The 26,662-nt window shown below is 37.4% G+C and overlaps 1 protein-coding gene across 1 annotated transcript in view; it reads right to left on the bottom strand.

Moving 5' to 3' along the window:
* Nucleotides 1-20,232, bottom strand: part of LOC144449999 (uncharacterized) — a 69,084-nt gene extending 48,852 nt beyond the window's left edge. Inside the window, exons 1-9 of the mRNA XM_078140565.1 lie at nucleotides 19,755-20,232; nucleotides 19,143-19,562; nucleotides 16,738-17,157; nucleotides 11,321-11,731; nucleotides 4,427-4,669; nucleotides 3,854-4,096; nucleotides 3,243-3,362; nucleotides 2,649-2,776; nucleotides 1,209-1,419 (exon numbers count right to left, since the gene is read on the bottom strand). Coding sequence (XP_077996691.1) covers nucleotides 1,209-1,419; nucleotides 2,649-2,776; nucleotides 3,243-3,362; nucleotides 3,854-4,096; nucleotides 4,427-4,669; nucleotides 11,321-11,731; nucleotides 16,738-17,157; nucleotides 19,143-19,562; nucleotides 19,755-20,232 — 2,674 coding nt within the window. The remainder of the gene's footprint in view (nucleotides 1-1,208; nucleotides 1,420-2,648; nucleotides 2,777-3,242; nucleotides 3,363-3,853; nucleotides 4,097-4,426; nucleotides 4,670-11,320; nucleotides 11,732-16,737; nucleotides 17,158-19,142; nucleotides 19,563-19,754) is intronic.
* Between the last annotated feature and the right edge of the window lie 6,430 nt (nucleotides 20,233-26,662).

Here is a 26,662-nt window from a genome sequence, read left to right as displayed (position 1 = left end):
GTACGCCATACATGCACTCTCGTGTCATTTGTGTCTGTCATAATCTCGTATATACCCGTTGTAATGTATCCATGTTTTCTTTGTTTTGAAATTTACTGTACTGTGTTCCTCTGTTCTGTACATTAATATTCATTTCGATTTATATGTACATTTCAGCATGCAACATGGAATCATCTTTGTAATTTCATTTCATCCAATCACATTCATCTATAGTTTAAATCTGCCAATCATCTTCCTTCTCTATGTCTTTTATCACATGATCTTTCCCTTGTGTATATGCTGGACAGGCTAGTTAGTCACAAGTACTACAACATTAACTAACTTCTCCCCCTCCCTCCTCCCTGTACACTTTCAGGTCAGTTTACCCGTTATCTCTCCAGTTATTTTTCACTTATCTAGTACTTGTTCAACATTTATTTGACTGTTTTTACCATTGTATTTACTGGGAATACTCTTAAGTGAGAAGTACAGACATAGCGAGTACGATTACACAAGTGAATAATTGTATACTTCCAGACTTACATGCATATTTATTTGACAGAAGTCGAAAAGTAAATAAATTGGCAAATCAAGTGAGGAAAATGGGTTAGTTAAATATATACACCGGCAATGAAAGGTAAATACAAAATAACTGTAATCTCATGACTGGACCACAAAAACAGTTTGATCAAACTGGTTGGGTCTGTGGCCCAAGGAAAGCATATACAGTAATATATACCTATAATATAAAACAAACAATTCTCCCATGAAAAAAACAAAACAAAAAACAACAACAACAACAACAACAACAATAATAACCAAACATATGTATGGGTGCAATTTCTCAATACAAATAATTATGTCAGTTGAACACGCGACAGACAGACAGACAGACAGACAGACAGACAGTCAGACAGTCAGACATACATACATACATACATACATACATACATACATACATACATACATACATACATATATATATATATATATATATATATATATATATATATATATATATATATATATATATATATATATATATATATATATACAAGACATATTCTATTGAATTTTTTATGATTTCAAGACTTTTACCAGTTGACTTTACACATAGCAACGTTGCTGGCAGAAAGTAATGATATATAATATAATATAATATATGCTGAACGACAATCGGGTTTAGCAATGATGAGTGAAAAAAAATAAAGCAATGCTGGATTCATTACCTTCAGCAGTGAAACTGTCAGCAGTAATATTATCAAAGGCAGGACCATTATTACTTGCTTCTAGGTTACTGTAGTCTGCTATATCTGTGGCTGTGACGTCACTCTCGGCCGTGAAAGTACTTATAAATTCTGCCTTCACACTTCCAGATGAAAATGCAACATGAGAAGATTGTACATATGTGCTGCTTAGTCCGTTCATGAGAGTATTAACCTAGTAATAGAAACATTTGTAACGAAATGAGAAACACATGTAATGACATGGATGTCAGTCAGTCATTTTGTCATTTTTTTTTCAACCAGTTAACAAGCCAACCTACCAACCAACCAAGCCACCAACCAACCAACCATATGTAAATGAGATAAAATGAGATACAATAGATTCCAATAGAAAGCCAATCCATAATGAAAATAAGCATAATATATAAATTCAGTTGTTTTAAGAACGTCTGTGTCTTTCAGATTGTTACATACCTTTTGAAAAAAAATATATTTGCTGGTTGATAAAGTATTTCACTATTTGTTCTTTATACCATCGCAAATTCTGAAGTTACTTTATAAAATAACTATGCAAATTAGTCACTTATCTACCACATAACTGCAAAATAATTAGGCATTTTCACGACAAACAAGTATAAAACACTTCAACTTTCCTATTACCCTACGTAAACATATCTTGATGTTTACTAATATATCGGAGGTATCTGGTATTGTAAACGTTTATACTGGATATTTATACACTTCTTTGAGACATTTAAAAACAAATCATTACTATAGGTAATTTTAAACTGAAATCCGACCAAGAAAGCAAGATGCGCCAACTGTCGTCTGCAGCTTTCACAGATTTGTGCCAGCTGCCGCCGAACCGGGCGCGAATGCCACCGCTATTGGTATTGATCAGAAAATAGAGTATACAATAATGAAACCATTAATTCTAGACAACTAGGAAGTGTGCCTTCCAGTCAGTTTTAGGATTTGGCTGTCGCTTGTGAAAATACGTGGCAGAGTAACTTTAAAAAGTTACATATGCCCTAACTGAGGCCGTTGGGTTGTCAGATTCCTAAGTTCAGTATTTCAGTGCACGTGATTTACAATTTCACAGTGCAGTAAAATCAGGCTTCTAATGAAAACATTGCACATGGACTTGGTGATTTTGATAGCTTCAATTATTTATTTTCCAAAAGATAATTAATATAATAGTTATATATAACTTGACTACTGCATTCCCACTGTGCACCGCACCTATACACGTTTCTTTTGCACTTAAAGGTGTTTGTCTGCGTGTGCAAATGTCATGTAACGTGAGTGGAACATCAAACCTACATCATTTTAGCTGTAACATAGGAGAAATGTCAAGAACTTTGATTGTCGGGGAAATTGATATCCTAGGTGCACTCATCTTAATCTTAACACATTCTTTCTAAGATAAAATGTTATACTCACCATAGTTATTGTACCACTCTTCAAGGATTTGTGTTGGGATGAAGTAGGGTTGTTCAATACACTTGTGAATGTTGCTGTCTGACCATTATGGTTGGAGATCGTGCATCCACATTTGAATGCTTTAATGGCTACACAAATAAATAGAGAGAAGCTGTTTGACAAACATTTTAATGTATAGCTAAAGAGACGTTCTTAGTGAAATGTGTACACATGCATGATTAACACAAATGAATATTTGTTGTAACTTTTTTAAATCATTATTATAGTATCCCAAACAATAATATCCCTTCTGCATATCCACAGATTTTCTCTTTGACTAGGACCGAGATGCACTAATAAAAATACCGTAATGTATTCCGTTGTGGTTTTATACGTTCATCACATATCACAAAGGTTAACAAGGAAATATAACATTTTACAACTGCAAATAATTTATGCGAGACACAAATAACACTCAACAAAATATCTATACGAGTACTTTTTGTCTTTTTGGTCTTTCATCATGCAGACACATGGCAATATCCTCCCCTCTAACTCATTGAATTGTCTCAGTTCGAAAATAAGCCATTCCCATTTTTTGTTTTTGATACTTACCAATACAGACACCATTTTGTTTACGGTAACCAGATTTACAGTTGCATTGATAGTCTTGTCCTTTGTCAACACAATACTCTGTTGTTGGATCACATGGATTGTCAGTGCATGTAACGGTAGCTAATAATGTAAACAAACAATGCAGGGTAATGATTAATAAAGACGTGAACATATATACGTGACTCTTTTATACTCTATCTATCTATCTATCTATATCTGTCTGTCTGTCTGTCTGTCAGTAAGTAAGTCAGCCAGTCAGTCAGTCAGTCATTAAGTCAATGCAGGGTAATGATACGACGTGAATATGTGGGTCTCTTTCATGCTATATCTCTATCTCCACCTGTCTATCCGTCCAATCGTCCGTTCGTTCGTTCGTTCGTTCGATATTCCTTCATTCGAACAGAAAATACTTGCATCCATTAGAAGCATTCATATTATCTTCTTACATAAATGTACTCATATATAATATATGAAGTACTTGGCGGAAGGTTATGAACGTATGTCACGTTTTCTATTACAACATTTGACGCCTTTCATTGTCTTCAGTAATTTCATTCTCAAATGACTCAACTGTTGGTAGAATTTCCATCTTGATTGATGTTATTACATACCTTGCACAGTTACATTGAATGTACAGCTGTTAGAATTGCCTGCAGCGTCTGAAGCTGTACAGGTGACAACGGTGATTCCACTATTAAATGTAGAACTGGAACTTGGATTACAGGTAACGGCAGGTGATGTACCGTCATTATCAGTCGCTGATTCACCAGTAAATGTCACTATGGCTGTTGTACCCCCTGCATCATATTTCTTTACTTGGTCCCGAGGACAGGTCACACTTGGTGGTGTTGTATCTGTAATGAGAAAATGCAAACAAATTAATGTGTTAACAAAATTGATATTTGAAAGTTAATATGTAAATTGAAAATAATAAATAAATGAAAAGTCCAAAAGGCAAATGTGCACCAATAGATAAACTTAGTAATGCATTGGACAATGTATTGGTCACAGCTTCATTTATTGGTGAATAGTTATCACAGTCTGTTTGTCCTAGAAGTAACAGTTACGTTGTTTAAAGCTTGAGTTCAAAGATACACCCTTTTTGCTTAAAAAACTGACAATACTTTTTTTTCGTTTTTCACCTTCTTTCTTATTCCGAGAAATAACTACCATACGTCAAATACCTTGCACAGTGACTGTGAAAGTACATGTCCCTGTGTTGTTTGAATCATCTGTGGCTGAACATGTTACTGTGGTTGTTCCACTGGAGAAGGTTGCACCTGAAGCAGGACTACAAGACACTGTTGGTGTACTTCCAGAATCGTCTGTAGCTGATTCACCAGTGAATGTGACCACTGCTGTTGTACCCCCCTTATCGTACTCCACAGTTTTATCAGCCGGGCAAGTTACAATAGGGGGTGTTATATCTGTAAAACATGAATGTGTACATGTCAGGACGAGCACGCAGTTGTGATGGTCTTCATCGTAATCAGTATGTTATAATCTTAACATGTTTGTATATCTTTGTCTCAGGTAAACCACTACTACTACTACTAAAAGTATACCGTGACATTAAAAAACACACACCACAAAGTTCCTTGTTGTAATTTAGAATTAAAAAATAAAACACAGCGGAAAGAGAAAGTGAATGTTACTAAGATACAGAAAATAATATCAGGATTAATGCCTATTTCCGTACTCGAGGAATGATGGCTATTTTAGCCATGCTCATTCAACAGTTACCGGCTCTGAGGTTGATGTCGTTGACGATCCGATATTGGTCCGAGTGGCATTCCCAGGGTGCAGCAGATAAATTGAACCAGGTCTGTATTCAATTTGTTCGATCGCGAGATCAGTTCGTTACATTCCTGTGTAGCGCCAAAAGTATAATGGAACAGTCAAAAACAGTTGTTCGGGGCTTTTCTGCATCACCGTAGTGATTTCACTCTGCATTAACACTAAGCTTACTGAGGTACCAATACTGTTTTGTTGCAGGGCAATCATGTATTGATCGCCACTGGAGATGCCATCACGCTTTCTGAGTGCATTATGACATAGGCTGTTGAACCTTGGATTTGTGGAGGTCAGTATTGGCAGAATATCATGCCAAGGTGTTGATAGTATAGTATGTCAGCATGTTTGTTGTCGAATATATTCGGCCAAACAGATTATAAACATCATTTTGGCCCGGTTGATTGGCGTTGTTGACTTCCAAATCAGTTATATTGCCTCTTCAAGCAGTCGTAAAGAATATACGAGAACATTTTCTTGCATTTCCAAACAATTTTCTTTTGAGTTTTTTGTGGGTTTTTTGTGGGTTTTTTTGTCCCACGTGATACGATCTCAAATCGACACAAATATGCCGTCAATAAAGTGTTGAAAAAAACAGAAGCTTTTGTTTACTGCGTGAAGTATGCTTGAATTGAGAAAATGTGGTTCGGAAAGAATATATTTCAATGTCAAGGGATCCCAACTCCGCTATTGAGAGAGGGATTTCCATGGCTGAATTGTCTGTTGAAGATTGCCCACAGTTATAGATAGTAAACGGTCAAATATGAATACTCTAGTTCTCTAAGGGACCGGTCAGTTTCTTCGGCCTGGGGGGGGGGGGGGGCGGTGGATTAGTAGGGGGGTCACCCTGTTTTTGAAATTGGCAGGAGGGGGGGGGTCATGCTGTTTTGAAAATTGTGGATAGGGGGGGTCATTGTGTTTTAGATGGTGATGGAAGAAAAAAAGCATTTCTACAATGGCATATAGCCTTGTCTGAAATGTGGTACATGTCAATATTTGTTCTTGTCCCTGTTTCTTACATGAATTCTTTAACATTACTTATTAGTTCAAACCTAACTATACATATTCATATACATGTACCGGTATTACCTACCTACCACACTAGTTACAGAACATGTCATGTAAATGCTTGGCTGTTTCACAATCAATGCTTCGATTATATTGCAGTTTGGGGCAAAAGTGAACTTGAAGGTTTCGTAATGGTAATTTTCATAGATAGTTTATAAATGAAGTGAATCTAAATTGTTCTACTCGTCATGCTATTGACACTACAAATGACCACATCTCATCAGATTCCAGTTACTATTATACACTAGGTATGACCACCTAAAGTTCTCTAACATACCGGTGACTTTATTATACATGCAATATTAATGACCCTATATACTAATGTTACATGTCCATTTTATGTGATATGAGAAACTCATTTAAAAACGTTTTACGTTAGCTTTTCGAAGCTTGGATATATTACCTCAAAGGTTATGAATAACCAAAACATTGCCTTAGTATCTCAACCAAAAAACTCCAGATCTGCCAGGGGGAAAACCCCAAGGACTCCCTCACCCCCAGAGGTCACTCATACATTCAACCAACAATCAGATGCACCAACAACCCTTTTACTGTCATAATGGTATTACACTTTTCTTAAATATTTTCACCCTATTCTAACTTGATATGATATTGTCTTTTCAAGATCTGAAACGTTTTTGCCAAGATAGTCTAAAATTGCCTTAAACTTCAAATCTCCCCTACCAATGATACTACCATTATAGATGTGCTGACCTTTACTACATGTATATAATGATGCCATTTAAACTTTTTAAGAACATATTTCAACCCTTAGTGTAAGTTATAAAGAATAGTTTCTGATACTTGCTGTCTTCTAAAGCATGGATTAAGTTATTGCTTCAAAGGGTCTGAATAGCCTAAATATTGGCTTTAAGAGTAAAAATCCTCCAGGGTTTCTAGAGGGAGACCCCCCTCAGACCCCCCACATGAGGTGGAAATATCCCAGTCTCAAGCTCTTCCCCTCTTACTGTCCAGATGCTATCAAAGTATATTTCAAAAGTATTTCAACCCTATGTAGTTGATTTTAACATGTTGGTGTTGTCTTGTAAGGCTTGGAAATTATTGTCTGAAAGGGTCTGAATAGTCTCAAAATTGACTTTTCAGAGTTAAAAACCTCCAGGGCTTCTAGGGGGAGACCCCCTAGGACCCCCCCCACCCCCACATGAGGTGTACACATCCTAGTCTCAAGATCTTACCCCTACCTCTTACTGTCAAGATCCTATCAAACTATATTTCAAAAATATTTCAACCTTATGTAGTTGCATTTTACATGCTGGTGCTGTCTTGTAAAGCTCGGACATTTTTTTCTGAAAATGTCTGAATAGTCTCAAAATTGACTTTTCAGAGTTAAAAACCTCCTGGGCTTCTAGGGGTAGACCCCCTAGGACCCCCATAACAGATGTACATATTCCCTTCTCAAGCTTTCCTACCTTTCACAGCCAAGATGCTATTAAACTCCTTTTCGAATATATTTACCCTGTGTAGTCAATAATTATAAATATGATAGTGCTAACCCGGGATCTTATAAAGTAGATGCAAGACAGTCAAGCACTGAGTCACGATAAAAAAATACCTGTCATGCGAATATTATATATGGGGGGGGGGGGTCATCATGTTTTAGAATTATGTGATAGGGGGGTCAGCCTGTTTTTGGTTTTACTGATAGGGGGGTCACAATCTGCACTATACGAAAAGTCAAATTTACCCACCTTTACCCAACCTTTACCCTTGGTGAGACCCACCTAACCACCATCTCTGTCCAGGGGTAGTACGAGACGCAGTACCACTTTTGACTGTCTACAACCCCCAGGTGAGAGATTACCGGGGGTAAATTAAGTCAAAGGTGGTACTTCGTCTCATACTACCTACATTTACACATCCTCTGACTATGATTTACCCCGGTGGAAAGATATGGTCAAATATGACTTTTCGTATAGTGCTGATTAAAATCCGATGTGGCGAAAGCGGCGAGATGTCCTTATTTACCTATATGCATCGTGTTGTGACGTTTGTTTTGTTCGGAGTGATCGCCGCCTTCCCACATTTGAACCGGTGTAATCTACAATCCAATTGAACGTGGACAATATTGTAAGGATTTCTCAACCAATCAGCACGTTTCTTTCAAAATCATTTAGAGATACAGTTGCCACCACCGACGCATCGGGTCGCTTAACATAATGCCAAGTTAAAGTTATCATGTTTAGTCTAACAGGCAGGGGGATTCTTGTCATATACACAGTGAAGCATTTAGTAGGCACCCAGCCGGGCCGTAATCACTCTTTGTATCATCATGTGTATTTGATCTTGAGGTAGACGTAGACTTTCGACCTGAAGGAAATGGCAGCATGTGTGTATGAGCGAGTCAACTACTTATTTTATTATACATGGTTTTTATACATTTTATTTTATTATACAAACGTAATTCCTTGGGGGGGGGGGGGTAAGATTGTCGTTTTTCGCGTGCGTCGAAATCACTACAGGGATATTTAATTCATACTAAGACGGAATCAAAAGAGGCAATGCTATTTTGCTACTCTTGAAAATGACAGTCAGAAACTTTGCCGACATATACGGAGTGAGATGCATGTTGTTCTAAAATAACCGTATGGCCAAGTAACCCAGCTGGCCAGGGAGTGATGTACAATAATGAATGACAAAAACAACCACATGAATGCTGCGAAAACATGATTTTATTATTCACCCACACCTAAACAGAAGTTCCTGAATTCAAAAGACTGTTTTTCTGTTTGTTCGGTCATCACAACTATAAATGATGGTACGTGACGAACGCATGTGTCAACCAATTTCGTGCGACTAGGATCGATACTAGTAAGCGTACAACCAAGCAAGTCATTACTGATTACACTTAATGTAGACATTACCTCATTTACTTGTACGACAACTCTCGGTTTTTAAAACGTCCTATATAGCTTTACGTTTTAGGATTACCTAATGCCAAATTCTAGACAAGACGGGTAGCTGTTTAGACACGATGCGATTCATAGCACGTGATCTTGTCTGTCAACGAAAGTTAATGAAGGCACAGTAGGTACGTGCACATGATCAGAGCCGATCGTTCAATCGTAGTCGCAACTTTTAAAGGACGTACATTCATGATAATTGATTTGAATAGACTATGTTGGGAGGACGTTGCCAAAATCCACCTACACGAATGTTCTAAGTTAGGCCATGTTGGGGTATAACGTGAAACTAATACGAATGTAAATCCGGAAATTACCGATGAGATGTCACATGTTTGACGTCAATCCTTCTATTAACGTGAAAATCAAAAGTTTGGTCGCCTGAAATAATTATTCAGCAATAGTTTAGCAATTCAAAACGGATTTGTAGATGTTTGTAGATGATAGTTGAAACATGCATGTCAAAGGCGTGGTCAACGTGTTCGTCACTGTCGCGGTGCGATGTCACAGTCAAAATCAACTTGTATAAATTACGGAAGCGTGCGAATAAAAACGACTAGACAGAAACAACTTGAAGGCTAAAAAGCATGAGAACTGGTAAATACAATTTCTAGTTGAAACTATGTTTTGCAGAGACAGTTAAATGTTTTACAATTTGAATTGCAATGTTGCTACCCAGTGAAAATGGTTACTTCATCCGATCTAATCTTTGGAATGGCCTTTAATGGGAAGTGGTGTCCTGCTGTTTGAAAAACACCCATTTCAATTTCTCCAGTGTTTGAAGCTGCCAACGTAACGCTCGTCCTGATTGGCTATTCAAAAGCGCGAGATTCAAACGGGATTGTAGATTACACCGGTTCAGATGTGGGAAGGCGGCGATCACTCCGAACAAAACAAACGTCAACAAAACGATGAATAGAGGTAAATAAGGACATCTAGCCGCTTTCACCACATCGGATTTTAATCAGATTGGGGGGGGTCAGTGACTTTTTGTCGGCCCGATTTAAGAATCCAACGCCACCCCCAGGCTGGAGAAACTGACCGGTCCCTAACGATAATCATCGATTTTACCAGAGAAATATTCAGACTACTTTTGCATGGGATGATTGGAATCGTAGTATAATATTTGACGTATGTACATCATGCGAAATGTTTCAATTTTAGTTTGTATATGACCATGCCTTTTCCGTATTGTCGAACAGGCATGTATAATTGTTGGAGCCTTTGGCGCCCTGGCCAAACGAAATTCACAAAAGAGTGTTTGCATACAATTGGTTGTATAGGTCAAGTGGTAAAGTCGTTCTCGCGTGTTATAAGAATGTTGATGTGATCCGCATAGGCCGAGAAAAAAGCAAGGATTCGAGTGTCCCATCAATTGTTTAAATTAGTAAATATGTTGTCTGTCCATCCTTGCCAAAAATTCAGTTATGTGTTCCTTATAAACTTCATCGTCTGATAGTAAGGTATTTAGAGCCCAATTGACACTTTTAGGTTTGATGTTGTTCTGCTTTATACAGATTTTAAATATAGCATAATCTGAAAAAAGTCACAGGAATGATCAAAGCGGATTTCACTATATATGTGATATGTTTGCTGACATATAGAAGATCTAGTCGTACATGTCCGTTAGGTCCATATCGAGTATGATGATGTCTCACACAGTCTGTCAGTTTGTAGCTTTTAAAAAGTCATGACAGAAAGTTTGAAGACTGTGTGTGAAGTTCATGTTGACTATGTCAGCCAGTGTCTGCTTGTAGTTAAGAGAGACAGACATATAATATGGAAAACTGCTTTCTACAAAATTCACTTTGTAGAGAAGTGGTTATAGAGACCCACCAAGGTTAGGGCGATTTTTTACAGAATGACAGATGCAAGATTGTGCCCTAGAGAACATCAATCAATGGTGTTTGGCAGGGCAGCACTAGCACATGCTGGTTGCATTGTAACAGTTGGCAGGATTCACATGGGGAAAGTGCCAATGAAATGATTAAAAAGCTACAGAGAGTTTCATTTATTGGTTAAACAAGTGCTAGCGGACTGTTTTTTATTGATTAAAGGTGTGTGAATACTTTCTTTTTTGTAAAAAATTGTCAACTGAAATGAAAAACTGTCGAGTTGAAGAAGATTATAACTATGAATCACATATATCATTTCATTGAGATCAAACTTATTTCATCTCAGAGGGATCAGAAAGGATACAATTATATAACCTTGGTTGTTGGACGGCAACATTGTTCAAATATGACATGTACATATAATTTATTCTTTAGCTACGACAAAAAAGTTATAACATCTTACCAGGACAATTAGTTGTACTTGTAGTGCCACCATTTATAGCAATACAAGAATCTTGGTTTGAAGTTGTTGAATCTCCAGTTACAGTAACGACAGCACAGATATGCGAGTATGATGCACAGTTAGATGTCTCATCTGGAAGGTTTACTGTTGCACCTGTTGTCACTGCTGCTCCATTTGCGGAAACTGCAATAGTTGTTCCACCCGACAAAGTTACACTGACTGCTGTAGAAGATATTGAAGCAGCCTCGAAATTGGAGTTATCTGTGTAGTAGGCCTTGACAGCAGTAACTGTGCCATCAATACCATTCAACTCACAGAGCTTCAAGTCAAATGTTACACTTGCCACAGAATTACAAATGCCAGAGGTCAATGTAGTTGGTAGTGTTATATCAAGAATACCAGTAGCGATATCTGAAATTTCAAGATTGATAAATAACGGTGAATTAATTGAGGAAGAAAAGTTCCCTTGCCTGTCCTCGAACAGGAAACGGGTATGTGTTATAATGTTAGTATCCCTGGTACACATGCGCATTATCATGACAATGGTACAAATTCTATATCATATGTAAACCTGCGTTCTAAACAATTCACTTTGTAGTGAAGTGGTTATATAGAATGTGTTGAGTGGATAGCTACAGAACTAGAGATACTGTGTTCAAGATCAACTAAGGTAAGGTTGATTGTAACACACACTTTACAGAATGACAGATGTAATATTATGCGCGTGAGAACATGGTGTAAGGTAGTGCAGCACATGTTCGATCTATCTATCTATCTATCTATCTATCTATCTATCTATCTATCTATCTATCTATCTATCTATCTATCTATCTATCTATATATCTATCTATCTATCTATCTATCTATCTAATAAATGTATATAGCGCCAAACATCCAAAGAAAACAAGGTTTAGTGGTGCTTAGAGTTGGAAAGAAGATGGAAAAGCTCTCTGAAATACGAGTTTTCAAACGTCTTTTGAAAATGTTTACATTAGGAGAGGTTTTAATGTCCAGGGGTAGAGAGTTCCAAAGTTCAGGAGCCTGCTAAAGAGAAGGAGCGGCGACGATATGCAACCAGATTCCATTTGGGTGTGTGCAGAAGGCATTTATCTGATGAACGAAGCATGCATAATAAAGAATGAGGTGTAATTAAGTTCTTGAGATATTGTTGAGAGATTCCATTTAGGGCTTTATAAGTGATGAGCAGAAGTTTGAACACAATACGATGGGATACTAGTACTGGAAGCCAATGAAGTTGTTTTAGAATAGGGGTTATTTGTTCGATTTCCCTGGTGCGCTTAACAATCTTAGCTGCCATATTTTGGGCATGTTGTAAGCGCTGTAAGTGAACGTCAGGCAGACCATATAGTAAGGAATTACAATAGCCTAGCTTCGATCATATGACAGCATGGACGAGGGTGGCTCAAGAATCCCGAGAGAGGTATTTCCTGATGTGTCCAATTTTACGAAGGAGGAAGTGAGTGGTGCGGCAGGTGGTAATTGTGTGTTGTTGAAATGTATAATTGTCATCAAATATAACACCAATGTTTCTCGAAGATGAAGTAGTTTCAATAACGCTTGGACATATGTTGATGGAGGTGAGAGGCAACGGCAAATGATCAAATTTGGAACGAATTAAAATGACTTCCGTCTTAGAATCATTTAACTTCAGTTTATTTTGCGTCATCCATATCTTAATATTGTTGACACATTCTTCAACGATCTGACCGAGTGGTGAAATATAAATAGTAAACAATAGAGGTTCTAGGACAGAGCCCTGGGGTACCCCGTACCGTAGCAATTGAGCAAATGACATTTTCCCATTTACTGTAACTGATTCAAAACTGTCTGTCAAGTATGAGCAAAGCCATTTAAGAGGAGTGCCTTTGATACCGAGATCTGACAAACGCTTTAGAAGTATTTCGGGACATATGGTATCAAATTAAACGCTGTGGATAAGTCGAAAAGAACAAAAAAAATTGTCCGGAGTCGAGTGCAGTCAGAATATCATTATGTACAGGGAGAAGTGTTGTTTCGGTACTGTGATGATGTTTGTAGGAAGATTGAAGTGGCTCAAATATTGGTTGTATTGTAACAGTTGGCACGGTGAGGACATTGCCAACGAAATAAATACAAGCTACAGTTTCATTTATTTGTTTAAAGTGCTAGCGAACAGGTTTTTTTTATTGATTGAAGGTGTGCGAATACTTTCCCTTTGTAAAAAAAAAAGTTCAACTGAAACGAAAGATTGTCCGTTAATTGAGAGCATGGATAAAAAAAATGGGAACGAGTCAAAGAAGATTATAACTATAATTCACATATATCATTTCATTGAAATCAAACTTATTTCATCTCAGTGGGGGTCAGAAAGGATACAATTATTTAGCTTGCTAAAATTGCTTATTCATGGAATAAAAAAATATTCCTCTAGCGGTTTGTATAAGTTTGCTAATTAAATGTATTTGATGGTATACCGGGATATTAAATATAGTGGCTATATGTTTACTTGACAGCGTAGATATTTAATTAAATTATAGGGTGATAAAGAATTATTACTCTAATTTCCCCATTCATAAAGCTAAATCAGAATTCAAACTGAGGTTTACCGCATATGAATACCTACATTGAATATGCAAAGTCAATTGTAGTCCAGTGTAGAGACGTGCTATGCCATGTCGCACATTGAATACACTAGTTGTTTGACCTATAATTGAACTCTGTAGGATTAACTACAACTCTAGTAGTTTCAACGTTTCTCATTATTCCTATATAGGTCGCGACCAGGGTCAACCAAGTCAATCTAGTCGGTAAAATTTTGCATATATAAAGAAATGAGGTGTATATGCAAAGGCTATTATTTGATGTTGACTGAAAGTTTGGTTGCGTTAGAACCGAGCATATTTGAGACAAACGTGGGGGCGGATAGACGGACACAAGGGACTCAACATACCAGCCCCCACTCCCCAGGTTCACCGTTGGGGCTAATAACAAAAGATATTGCTCTTTGTGATATTGGAAATGCTGTAGGAACAAGTCACCCGTCAGACTTACCTGGTGCTGGTGTTGGTGGTGGTGTTTGTTTTGGTGTTGGTGTTGGTGTTGGTGTTATTGTTATTGTTATTGTTATTTTTTATTGTTTGTGTTGTTGTTGTTGTTGTTGTTGTTGTTGTTGTTGGTGTTGGTGTTGGTGTTATCGAGGTTGCATGAGGCAACAATCTGGCGAAATCCGAAAATGATAGTGATATACAGGTAAGTAGTATATTTTAATAAACTCATTATACGCATCTACACGTATTTGTTATTTTGGGTGAAAGGGTAGAAATAGAGTGGTTAAAAATTAATATTATATGTATGTATGTATGTATGTATGTATGTATGTATGTATGTATGTATGTACATGTACATGTACACTTTCTGGTCTTTCAAAAAAATGAAAACATTGTTTAATACAGTTAATATAAATATGGAAGACTCCAAAACAGAAAAAAAAAGTATACGAATATACTTAGTCATTCTGTAATGCTATATCTGTTACCAACATTAATGGAACATGATCATGGTGCAAAATCGACGCTTAGTACGCTCGTGGTTAAAATACGACAGCCTACGAGCTCAAACGCATTCCTTTCTTAAACTAGTAATGCAGAGGGGTAAGACACGACATCGAATAAACCAATCAGGACGCTTCAAATCGACCATGTAACCATGGATTTTCTCTCGAAGGTTGATACCATCATGTGATGAGATATATATTACGCATGTTGCAGTACATTGTGGAGTACAACATATATATTCTGCCAGGATTCATTTTAGTTACAATCTTGTTACTCCAAATTATCCACGTCACAGACTGTTTTCTGTAAATTAATTTGCAACTATTGTTGTAAGTAAATATATTATGATATCGTTGACTAATGAAAATCATAGCGATCCATTTGCATAATTCTTATATCACTGATAAGACATTGGTAATGGACATTACAAATAGTGAAATCATCCACGTCATTGCTTGGCGTCTAGGTAAAACACAATGAAAGTGTCTTGTAACAGTGAACTACAATATCTTCCAGATAACATTACAAGTCTCAGGCCAAATTCCAACGTGCTTACAGAGAGAGTGAGAGAAGCAAAGGGAGGGAGAGTCTTATTTAGCGAGAGAAAGGGAAAGACGACGGAGAAACGACATCCCTCCTTGATCCTCACACCTTAGTTGTATTCAGCTGGTTGAAAGGAATTAGCAGAGCAGGTTACGATTGAAAAAATTCACACAGAAAAAAAGTAATTGTTTCACGGATGAACTTAACACACTGAACTTAATATTGAGTTAAACAATAAATGAAATACACCAAACATTTACATTTTCTTAGGTCAGCTCAGAAAAAGGAAGTGGTACATACCAACGTAAAATTAGAAAGTTGTCATTCCATTATTAAGACAAAGTAACATACGTTTTCTGGGTAATGCCCCGATATGCTTAGCTAGTACTTTTGATATCCCGATTTTATCGTCACCAAAAGGTACATACACACTATCATAATACAGAATCATTTAAATAATATATGGTGGCGTCATGGGGAAAGGGAACGATACTATGAAGAAAGTTTGAATTTATTGAATTCTCCCTGCAAAACGATTTAACAAATACGACTATGTTCTATGTGAGGAGGCTATATATAAAAATAAATGTCACAGGAAATGGATTTCCGTAAGAGTATAGCTGATTTAAAGCTATTTATCGGTCTTCATGTCAGATTGAAATTTTAAGATAAAATCATTTGTACCATAGTAGTTTCAATGTTTTCGCATTATACCTATACAGGTCCCGATTGGGTCATTCCAAGACTCTGTTTCCAATTTTGATACATTTACACATGATTCCTCGAGGAAGATCATGGCAGGGAACCTATCAACATCAGACGCTACAGTCCTATGATCAACAAAGACGAGGGCATTGGACTACCTGACATCTACAACCGGCCGATCATACTGCCACCTAGTGGTCACCAATAACTATGGAATTTATCATCCAGATGAAGGTCGTCGACCAAGAGCTCAATATTAATACACTTTGAAATGTCTGTGTGTTATAACCTTTGTAAATCACTTGATCTACCAAGCTGATGTGAAGTTTTGAGCAGATTATAAAAGAAAAAACAAATACCATGCAATCGTTAATACATGTGACGAATTCTATACAAATTAATTTAATCCTAATATGTTTCCTTATAGCAAATACAGCATCCTTTTGTATTTACAATGAAAGTATTTACTTTAGTCGCTTTATTGTAGTCAAAAGCCAAAGGCCCAAAATACAATAACAAACTTACATTACCAAAAAGGTATGTTACATTAATACCCACTGTATTTTCCAAGCTATGAAATCACATTGGTAGCATTGTGAATAATAAGCAACTCACCAGTGCACATTACTCGTCCAGCTCCTGTGGTTGTTAATTCATCACACACGTCGTCATCATCGGTTGAACTTCCAGGATCAGCAGCTACAATTATGACAGCACAAAGATGTGTATATTGGATACAATTTGTAGCATCTGGTGTTAACGTTGCCTCGGAGGTGCTGATAGTTGTTCCCGAACTTGCAGTTAACACCGTAGGGTTTCCAGCAGCTGGTTGAGTAGCCCTAAATGCTGCAGACTTGACGATACCAGCTGTTTCATACTGAGCATTGTTGGTGAAGTACAGATCGATAGCTGTCAATGATCCGGCCTGACCATTGGACTCAGTGACGACAAGGTCGAATGTTATAGTTACCGGAGAATTTGGTTTGAATGAGTTGGTGCTAGGATTAGCTACCGTTAATGTCGTCGCTGCTAGAGCTACAATGAAAGATAATACAACATGTCGGATTAGGTACACATTGTTGAAAGCAAGCGTGTTAGGGAGTGTACATTTTTAATTTCCAGGGGGAGGCTGGAGGATTTCTAATGAAGCAAGGGATTTTTATTGGTGGCCCCCCTACAAAAACTGGTATAAATTATCTGCCCCCCCCCCTAAGTCTTCTTGTTTTTATTTCACCCCCCCCTCCCTGAAACCACTTACAAAAATACGCACAGATGAAACACAGATACAGCAACACATAGATTTGCCAGCAGTTGCTACATGTATTAACTCATTCCATATTTATACTTACTTCAGAATTGAACCAGTGCACAAAGTTGTTGAATCATGGACACTCATAAAATCACAAATACAGACTATTATAAGTTAAATTGGCTGACAGGATGTCTACTTACAACTGAGGGGTGACAGAATAGACTACTGGTCTGGCTACACTTTTTCTTGGATTTTTATCACTGACATAAAAAAATTAGCAAATAAATGAACAAGTAAATATATATATATATTACTTATTTATCACAGGTTTGGAAAAAATAGTGCAAAATGAGGAAACTTTTTCCCATGTGAACATATTCAAATTAATTTGCAGTGGTTGGTCACACAATCATTTATTATTAATTTAAACACTTCATAAATTACACATTTTAGAAACATTTTTAATTGCAGTGCAAATGGAAAACATGTTATTTAAGATTGAAATACATATTAAGACCCTTCCTATATTATAGTATTCATATTATCTCTACGCAAAATATAAAACACTTCTGGACTATATTTCAAGAGACTTTAGTAAACTGATGCGCTGAGGGGGGGGGGGGGCAGTACATGTATCACTTCAAAGGGTTGAATAATATTTTTATGAATGCATGACTTGTTATGAATACATTCCTCACCCAGCACCTGTGAATAATTTTGTGTTTAATTCAAACTCGCAAAAGCTATCATATAATACTTGAACCCTACCATGGTGATAGAATGAAAACATCTCTTCAAACTTTAATTTCAGAATTAAAATAATTCTACCAAGTGAATATTAAATATCACCTCACACTTTGAAAAGTAGGAACTGTTACAGAAGGTTTATGTTTAGTTGATTACGTTTAGTTGATCACATTATAAGTAATGTCCATACCAAATATCAAATCAATCAGCCCCATTGATTTACACACTCATGCACACTGTTTGATGACATACATGTAGACACAATGAACCCCAGTTCCAGTTGTGCCAAAAATAGTGTAGTAGACAGTGTTCCCATTTAGATTCAAAACATGCACATGTTTCAACTTTATTTAACAAACATCAACAGCACTGGCATAAGTGAATTGAAGTGTTGTGCAATAAATATATTACACATGTACTGGACTAAACAAGGAATGGTTATTTGATGTGAGTGACTGGGCAACAGTAACACTTACGGTACTTTCATTTGCTTTTACATGTCATTGTAATCAATATTCTAATATACTATCCATTTTAACATCATTTCCCAGCCACTCTCATCAAAGAGCCCTTCGTTGTTACGTTCCTGTAACACACTGACAGTTCTGTCATTTTGCCTCAGTTTCCGTAGTTCCTCACTGTTTATATCTGCCTGGCAAAATATCTGGCACTTGACCATCCTGACATTCAGGTTTAGGTTTGTTTGTGGCCCCCTAACAAATAGTGAAATTTTTGTTAAGCCCCCCTCTAATTTTTCAAGAGAAAAATTGGTGCGCCCCCCCCCCCCCCCGAAGTTAAAACTGTACACTCCCTTAGCAATTCCATTTATTAAGTCGAATCTTACTGTTACCTTTATGATCACGATGTGTTATCTTTTCAAGAATACATATTAAATGGCGTGACACTTAATATTTGCAAAAGGTAAGTTTAGAGAATATTCAGTTATAGAGAAAAGAATACCTACTATATTTTCAAAACTATGAAATCACATTCGTAACAATGCGAAAAATAAGCAACTCACCAGTGCATGCTACTTGTCCAGCTGTTGTGGTTGTTAATGCAACACACACGTCGTCATCATCGGTTGAACTTCCAGGATCAGCAGCTACAATTATGACAGCACAAAGGTGTGTATATTGGATACAGTTTGTACCATCTGGTGTTAACGTTGCCTCGGAGGTGCTGATAGTTGTTCTCGAACTTGCAGTTAACACCGTAGGGGTTCCAGCAGCTGGTTGAGTAGAACTAAATGCTGCAGACTTCACGATACCAGCTGTTTCATACTGAGCATTGTTGGTGAAGTACAGGTCGATAGCAGTCAATGATCCGGCCTGACCATTGGATTCAGTGACGACAAGGTCAAATGTTATTGTCACAGGAGTATTTGGTGTGAATGAGTTGGTGCTGGGATTTGCAACCGTTAATGCTGTGGCTGCTAGAGCTATAATGAAAGATAATAAAATATGGCGGATTAGGTACAAATTAAAAAGCAAAAATGTTAGCAATTCAGGTGACACTAAATGTTAGCAAAAGTTAAGCTTGAAAAGAATTCATTTACAGAGAAAACAATACCCACTATATGTTTCAAGCTATGAAATCACATTGGTAACATTGCAAACAATGATCAACTCACCAGTGCATGATATTTGTCCAGCTCCTGTGGTTGTTAATTCAACACATACGTCGTCATCATCGGTTGTACTTCCAGGATCAGCAGCTACAATTATGACAGCACAAAGGTGTGTATAGTGGATACAGTTTGTAGCATCTGGTGTTAACGTTGCCTCGGAAGTGGCGATAGTTGTCCCCGGGCCAGGATGTAACATCGTAGAGGTTCCAGCAGCTGGTTGAGTAGCCCTAAATGCTGTAGACTTGACGATACCAGCTGTTTCATACTGAGCATTGTTGGTGAAGTACAGGTCGATAGCAGTCAATGATCCGTCCTGACCATTGGATTCAGTGACGACAAGGTTAAATGTTATTGTCACAGGAGTATTTGGTGTGAATGAGTTGGTGCTGGGATTTGCAACCGTTAATGTTGTGGCTGCTAGAGCTATAATGGAATATAATAAAATATGGCAGATTAGGTAAACATTGTTGAAAGCAAACATGTTAGCAATTAAATTTATAAAATCTAATCTAATTATTATCGTTATGATGAAGATGTGTCATCTTTTAAAGGGTACGTAATAAATGTAGTGACACTTATTGTTTGCAAAAGTTAAACTTAAAGAGGATTCAGTTATAGAGAAAACAATACCCACTATATTTTCCATGTTATGGAATTACATTTGTAGCATTGCGAATAATAAGAAACTCACCAGTGCATGATACTTGTCCAGCTCCTGTGGTTGTTAATTCAACACATACATCGTCATCATCGGTTGTACTTCCAGGATCAGCAGCTACAATTATGACAGCACAAAGGTGTGTATATTGGATACAGTTTGTACCATCTGGTGTTAACGTTGCCTCGGAGGTGCTGATAGTTGTTCCCGAACTTGCAGTTAACACCGTAGGGGTTCCAGCAGCTGGTTGAGTAGCCCTAAATGCTGCAGACTTGACGATACCAGCTGTTTCATACTGAGCATTGTTGGTGAAGTACAGGTCGATACCAGTCAATGATCCGTCTTGACCATTGGATTCAGTGACAACAAGGTCAAATGTTATTGTCACAGGAGTATTTGGTGTGAATGAGTTGGTGCTGGGATTTGCAACCGTTAATGTTGTGGCTGCTAGAGCTATAATGAAAGATGATAAAATATGGTAGATTAGGTAAACATTTTTGAAAGCAAACATGTTAGCAATTCCATTTTTAAATCTAAACTAATTATTATCGTTATGATGAAGATGTGTCATCTTTTAAAGGGTATATAATAGATTGTAGTGACACTTATTGTTTGCAAAAGTTAAGCATGGAGAGGATTCAGTTATAGAGAAAACAATACCCACTATCTTTTCCATGTTATGGAATTACATTTGTAACATTGCGAATAATAAGAAACTCACCAGTGCATGATACTTGTCCAGCTCCTGTGGTTGTTAATTCAACACATACATCGTCATCGTCGGTTATACTTCCAGGATCAGCAGCTACAATTATGACAGCACAAAGGTGTGTATATTGGATACAGTTTGTACCATCTGGTGTTAACGTTGCCTCAGAGGTGCTGATAGTTGTTCCCGAACTTGCAGTTAACACCGTAGGGGTTCCAGCAGCTGGTTGAGTAGCTCTAAATGCTGCAGACTTGACGATACCAGCTGTTTCATACTGAGCATTGTTGGTGAAGTACAGGTCGATAGCAGTCAATGATCCGTCTTGACCATTGGATTCAGTGACAACAAGGTCAAATGTTATTGTCAAAGGAGTATTTGGTGTGAATGGGTTGGTGCTGGGATTTGCAACCGTTAATGTTGTGGCTGCTACAGCTATAATGAAAGATAATAAAATATGGCGGATTAGGTGAACAATGTTGACAAAGTTGAAAACAAACATGTTAGCAATTCCATTTATTAAATCTAAACTAATTATTATCGTTATGATGAAGATGTGTCATCTTTTAAAGGGTATATAATAAATGTAGTGACACTTATTGTTTGCAAAAGTTAAGCTTGGAGAGGATTCAGTTATAGAGAAAACAATACCCACTATATTTTCCATGTTATGGAATAACATTTGTAACATTGCGAATAATAAGAAACTCACCAGTGCATGATACTTGTCCAGCTCCTGTGGTTGTTAATTCAACACATACATCGTCATCATCGGTTGTACTTCCAGGATCAGCAGCTACAATTATGACAGCACAAAGGTGTGTATATTGGATACAGTTTGTACCATCTGGTGTTAACGTTGCCTCGGAGGTGCTGATAGTTGTTCCCGAACTTGCAGTTAACACCGTAGGGGTTCCAGCAGCTGGTTGAGTAGCCCTAAATGCTGCAGATTTGATGATACCAGCTGTTTCATATTGAGCATTGTTGGTGAAGTACAAGTCGATAGCAGTCAATGATCCGTCTTGACCATTGGATTCAGTGACAACAAGGTCAAATGTTATTGTCACAGGAGTATTTGGTGTGAATGAGTTGGTGCTGGGATTTGCAACCGTTAATGTTGTGGCTGCTAGAGCTATAATGAAAGATGATAAAATATGGCAGATTAGGTAAACATTGTTGAAAGCAAACATGTTAGCAATTCCATTTATTAAATCTAAACTAATTATTATCGTTATGATGAAGATGTGTCATCTTTTCAAGTGTATATAATAAATGTAGTGACACTTATTGTTTGCAAAAGTTAAGCTTAAAGAGGATTAAGTTATAGAGAAAACAATACCCACTATATTTTCCATGTTATGGAATTACATTTGTAACATTGCGAATAATAAGAAACTCACCAGTGCATGATACTTGTCCAGCTCCTGTGGTTGTTAATTCAACACATACATCGTCATCATCGGTTGTACTTCCAGGATCAGCAGCTACAATTATGACAGCACAAAGGTGTGTATATTGGATACAGTTTGTACCATCTGGTGTTAACGTTGCCTCGGAGGTGCTGATAGTTGTTCCCGAACTTGCAGTTAACACCGTAGGGGTTCCAGCAGCTGGTTGAGTAGCTCTAAATGCTGCAGACTTGATGATACCAGCTGTTTCATATTGAGCATTGTTAGTGAAGTACAGGTCGATAGCAGTCAATGATCCGTCTTGACCATTGGATTCAGTGACAACAAGGTCAAATGTTATTGTCACAGGAGTATTTGGTGTGAATGAGTTGGCGCTGGGATTTGCAACCGTTAATGTTGTGGCTGCTAGAGCTATAATGAAAGATGATAAAATATGGCAAATTAGGTAAACATTGTTGAAAGCAAACATGTTAGCAATTCCATTTATTAAATCTAAACTAATTATTATCGTTATGATGAAGATGTGTCATCTTTTCAAGGGTACATAATAAATGTAGTGACACTTATTGTTTGCAAAAGTTAAGCTTAAAGAGGATTCAGTTATAGAGAAAACAATACCCACTATCTTTTCCATGTTATGGAATTACATTTGTAACATTGCGAATAATAAGAAACTCACCAGTGCATGATACTTGTCCAGCTCCTGTGGTTGTTAATTCAACACATACATCGTCATCATCGGTTGTACTTCCAGGATCAGCAGCTACAATTATGACAGCACAAAGGTGTGTATATTGGATACAGTTTGTACCATCTGGTGTTAACGTTGCCTCGGAGGTGCTGATAGTTGTTCCCGAACTTGCAGTTAACACCGTAGGGGTTCCAGCAGCTGGTTGAGTAGCCCTAAATGCTGCAGACTTGACGACACCAGCTGTTTCATACTGAGCATTGTTGGTGAAGTACAGGTCGATACCAGTCAATGATCCGTCTTGACCATTGGATTCAGTGACAACAAGGTCAAATGTTATTGTCACAGGAGTATTTGGTGTGAATGAGTTGGCGCTGGGATTTGCAACCGTTAATGTTGTGGCTGCTAGAGCTATAATGAAAGATGATAAAATATGGCAAATTAGGTAAACATTGTTGAAAGCAAACATGTTAGCAATTCCATTTATTAAATCTAAACTAATTATTATCGTTATGATGAAGATGTGTCATCTTTTCAAGGGTACATAATAAATGTAGTGACACTTATTGTTTGCAAAAGTTAAGCTTAAAGAGGATTCAGTTATAGAGAAAACAATACCCACTATCTTTTCCATGTTATGGAATTACATTTGTAACATTGCGAATAATAAGAAACTCACCAGTGCATGATACTTGTCCAGCTCCTGTGGTTGTTAATTCAACACATACATCGTCATCATCGGTTGTACTTCCAGGATCAGCAGCTACAATTATGACAGCACAAAGGTGTGTATATTGGATACAGTTTGTACCATCTGGTGTTAACGTTGCCTCGGAGGTGCTGATAGTTGTTCCCGAACTTGCAGTTAACACCGTAGGGGTTCCAGCAGCTGGTTGAGTAGCCCTAAATGCTGCAGACTTGACGACACCAGCTGTTTCATACTGAGCATTGTTGGTGAAGTACAGGTCGATACCAGTCAATGATCCGTCTTGACCATTGGATTCAGTGACAACAAGGTCAAATGTTATTGTCACAGGAGTATTTGGTGTGAATGAGTTGGTGCTGGGATTTGCAACCGTTAATGATGTGGCTGCTAGAGCTATAATGAAAGATGATAAAATGTGGCAGATTAGGTAAACATTGTTGAAAGCAAACATGTTAGCAATTCCATTTATTAAATCTAAACTAATTATTATCGTTATGATGAAGATGTGTCATCTTTTCAAGTGTATATAATAAATGTAGTGACACTTATTGTTTGCAAAAGTTAAGCTTAAAGAGAATTCAGTTATAGAGAAAACAATACCCACTATATTTTCCATGTTATGGAATTACATTTGTAACATTGCGAATAATAAGAAACTCACCAGTGCATGATACTTGTCCAGCTCCTGTGGTTGTTAATTCAACACATACATCGTCATCATCGGTTGTACTTCCAGGATCAGCAGCTACAATTATGACAGCACAAATGTGTGTATATTGGATACAGTTTGTACCATCTGGTGTTAACGTTGCCTCGGAGGTGCTGATAGTTGTTCCCGAACTTGCAGTTAACACCGTAGGGGTTCCAGCAGCTGGTTGAGTAGCTCTAAATGCTGCAGACTTGACGATACCGGCTGTTTCATACTGAGCATTGTTGGTGAAGTACAGGTCGATAGCAGTCAATGATCCGTCTTGACCATTGGATTCAGTGACAACAAGGTCAAATGTTATTGTCACAGGAGTATTTGGTGTGAATGAGTTGGCGCTGGGATTTGCAACCGTTAATGTTGTGGCTGCTAGAGCTATAATGAAAGATGATAAAATATGGTAGATTAGGTAAACATTGTTAAAAGCAAACATGTTAGCAATTCCACTTATTAAATCTAAACTAATTATTATCGTTATGATGAAGATGTGTCATCTTTTCAAGGGTACATAATAAATGTAGTGACACTTATTGTTTGCAAAAGTTAAGCTTAAAGAGGATTCAGTTATAGAGAAAACAATACCCACTATATTTTCCATGTTATGGAATTACATTTGTAACATTGCGAATAATAAGAAACTCACCAGTGCATGATACTTGTCCAGCTCCTGTGGTTGTTAATTCAACACATACATCGTCATCATCGGTTGTACTTCCAGGATCAGCAGCTACAATTATGACAGCACAAAGGTGTGTATATTGGATACAGTTTGTACCATCTGGTGTTAACGTTGCCTCGGAGGTGCTGATAGTTGTTCCCGAACTTGCAGTTAACACCGTAGGGGTTCCAGCAGCTGGTTGAGTAGCCCTAAATGCTGCAGACTTGACGACACCAGCTGTTTCATACTGAGCATTGTTGGTGAAGTACAGGTCGATACCAGTCAATGATCCGTCTTGACCATTGGATTCAGTGACAACAAGGTCAAATGTTATTGTCACAGGAGTATTTGGTGTGAATGAGTTGGTGCTGGGATTTGCAACCGTTAATGTTGTGGCTGCTAGAGCTATAATGAAAGATGATAAAATATGGCAGATTACGTAAACATTGTTGAAAGCAAACATGTTAGCAATTCCATTTATTAAATCTAAACTAATTATTATCGTTATGATGAAGATATGTCATCTTTTAAAGGGTACATAATAAATGTAGTGACACTTATTGTTTGCAAAAGTTAAGCTTAAAGAGGATTCAGTTATAGAGAAAACAATACCCACTATATTTTCCATGTTATGGAATTACATTTGTAACATTGCGAATAATAAGAAACTCACCAGTGCATGATACTTGTCCAGCTCCTGTGGTTGTTAATTCAACACATACATCGTCATCATCGGTTGTACTTCCAGGATCAGCAGCTACAATTATGACAGCACAAAGGTGTGTATATTGGATACAGTTTGTACCATCTGGTGTTAACGTTGCCTCGGAGGTGCTGATAGTTGTTCCCGAACTTGCAGTTAACACCGTAGGGGTTCCAGCAGCTGGTTGAGTAGCTCTAAATGCTGCAGACTTGACGACACCAGCTGTTTCATACTGAGCATTGTTGGTGAAGTACAGGTCGATACCAGTCAATGATCCGTCCTGACCATTGGATTCAGTGACAACAAGGTCAAATGTTATTGTCACAGGAGTATTTGGTGTGAATGAGTTGGTGCTGGGATTTGCAACCGTTAATGTTGTGGCTGCTAGAGCTATAATGAAAGATGATAAAATATGGCAGATTAGGTAAACATTGTTGAAAGCAAACATGTTAGCAATTCCATTTATTAAATCTAAACTAATTATTATCGTTATGATGAAGATGTGTCATCTTTTCAAGGGTACATAATAAATGTAGTGACACTTATTGTTTGCAAAAGTTAAGCTTAAAGAGGATTCAGTTATAGAGAAAACAATACCCACTATATTTTCCATGTTATGGAATTACATTTGTAACATTGCGAATAATAAGAAACTCACCAGTGCATGATACTTGTCC

This window comes from Glandiceps talaboti, chromosome 19 (assembly GCF_964340395.1).
Source record: "Glandiceps talaboti chromosome 19, keGlaTala1.1, whole genome shotgun sequence".
NCBI classification, from domain to species: domain Eukaryota; kingdom Metazoa; phylum Hemichordata; class Enteropneusta; family Spengelidae; genus Glandiceps; species Glandiceps talaboti.
The sequence above is the reverse complement of the archived record's forward strand: the minus strand, read 5'-3'. Positions and strand labels throughout refer to the sequence as shown.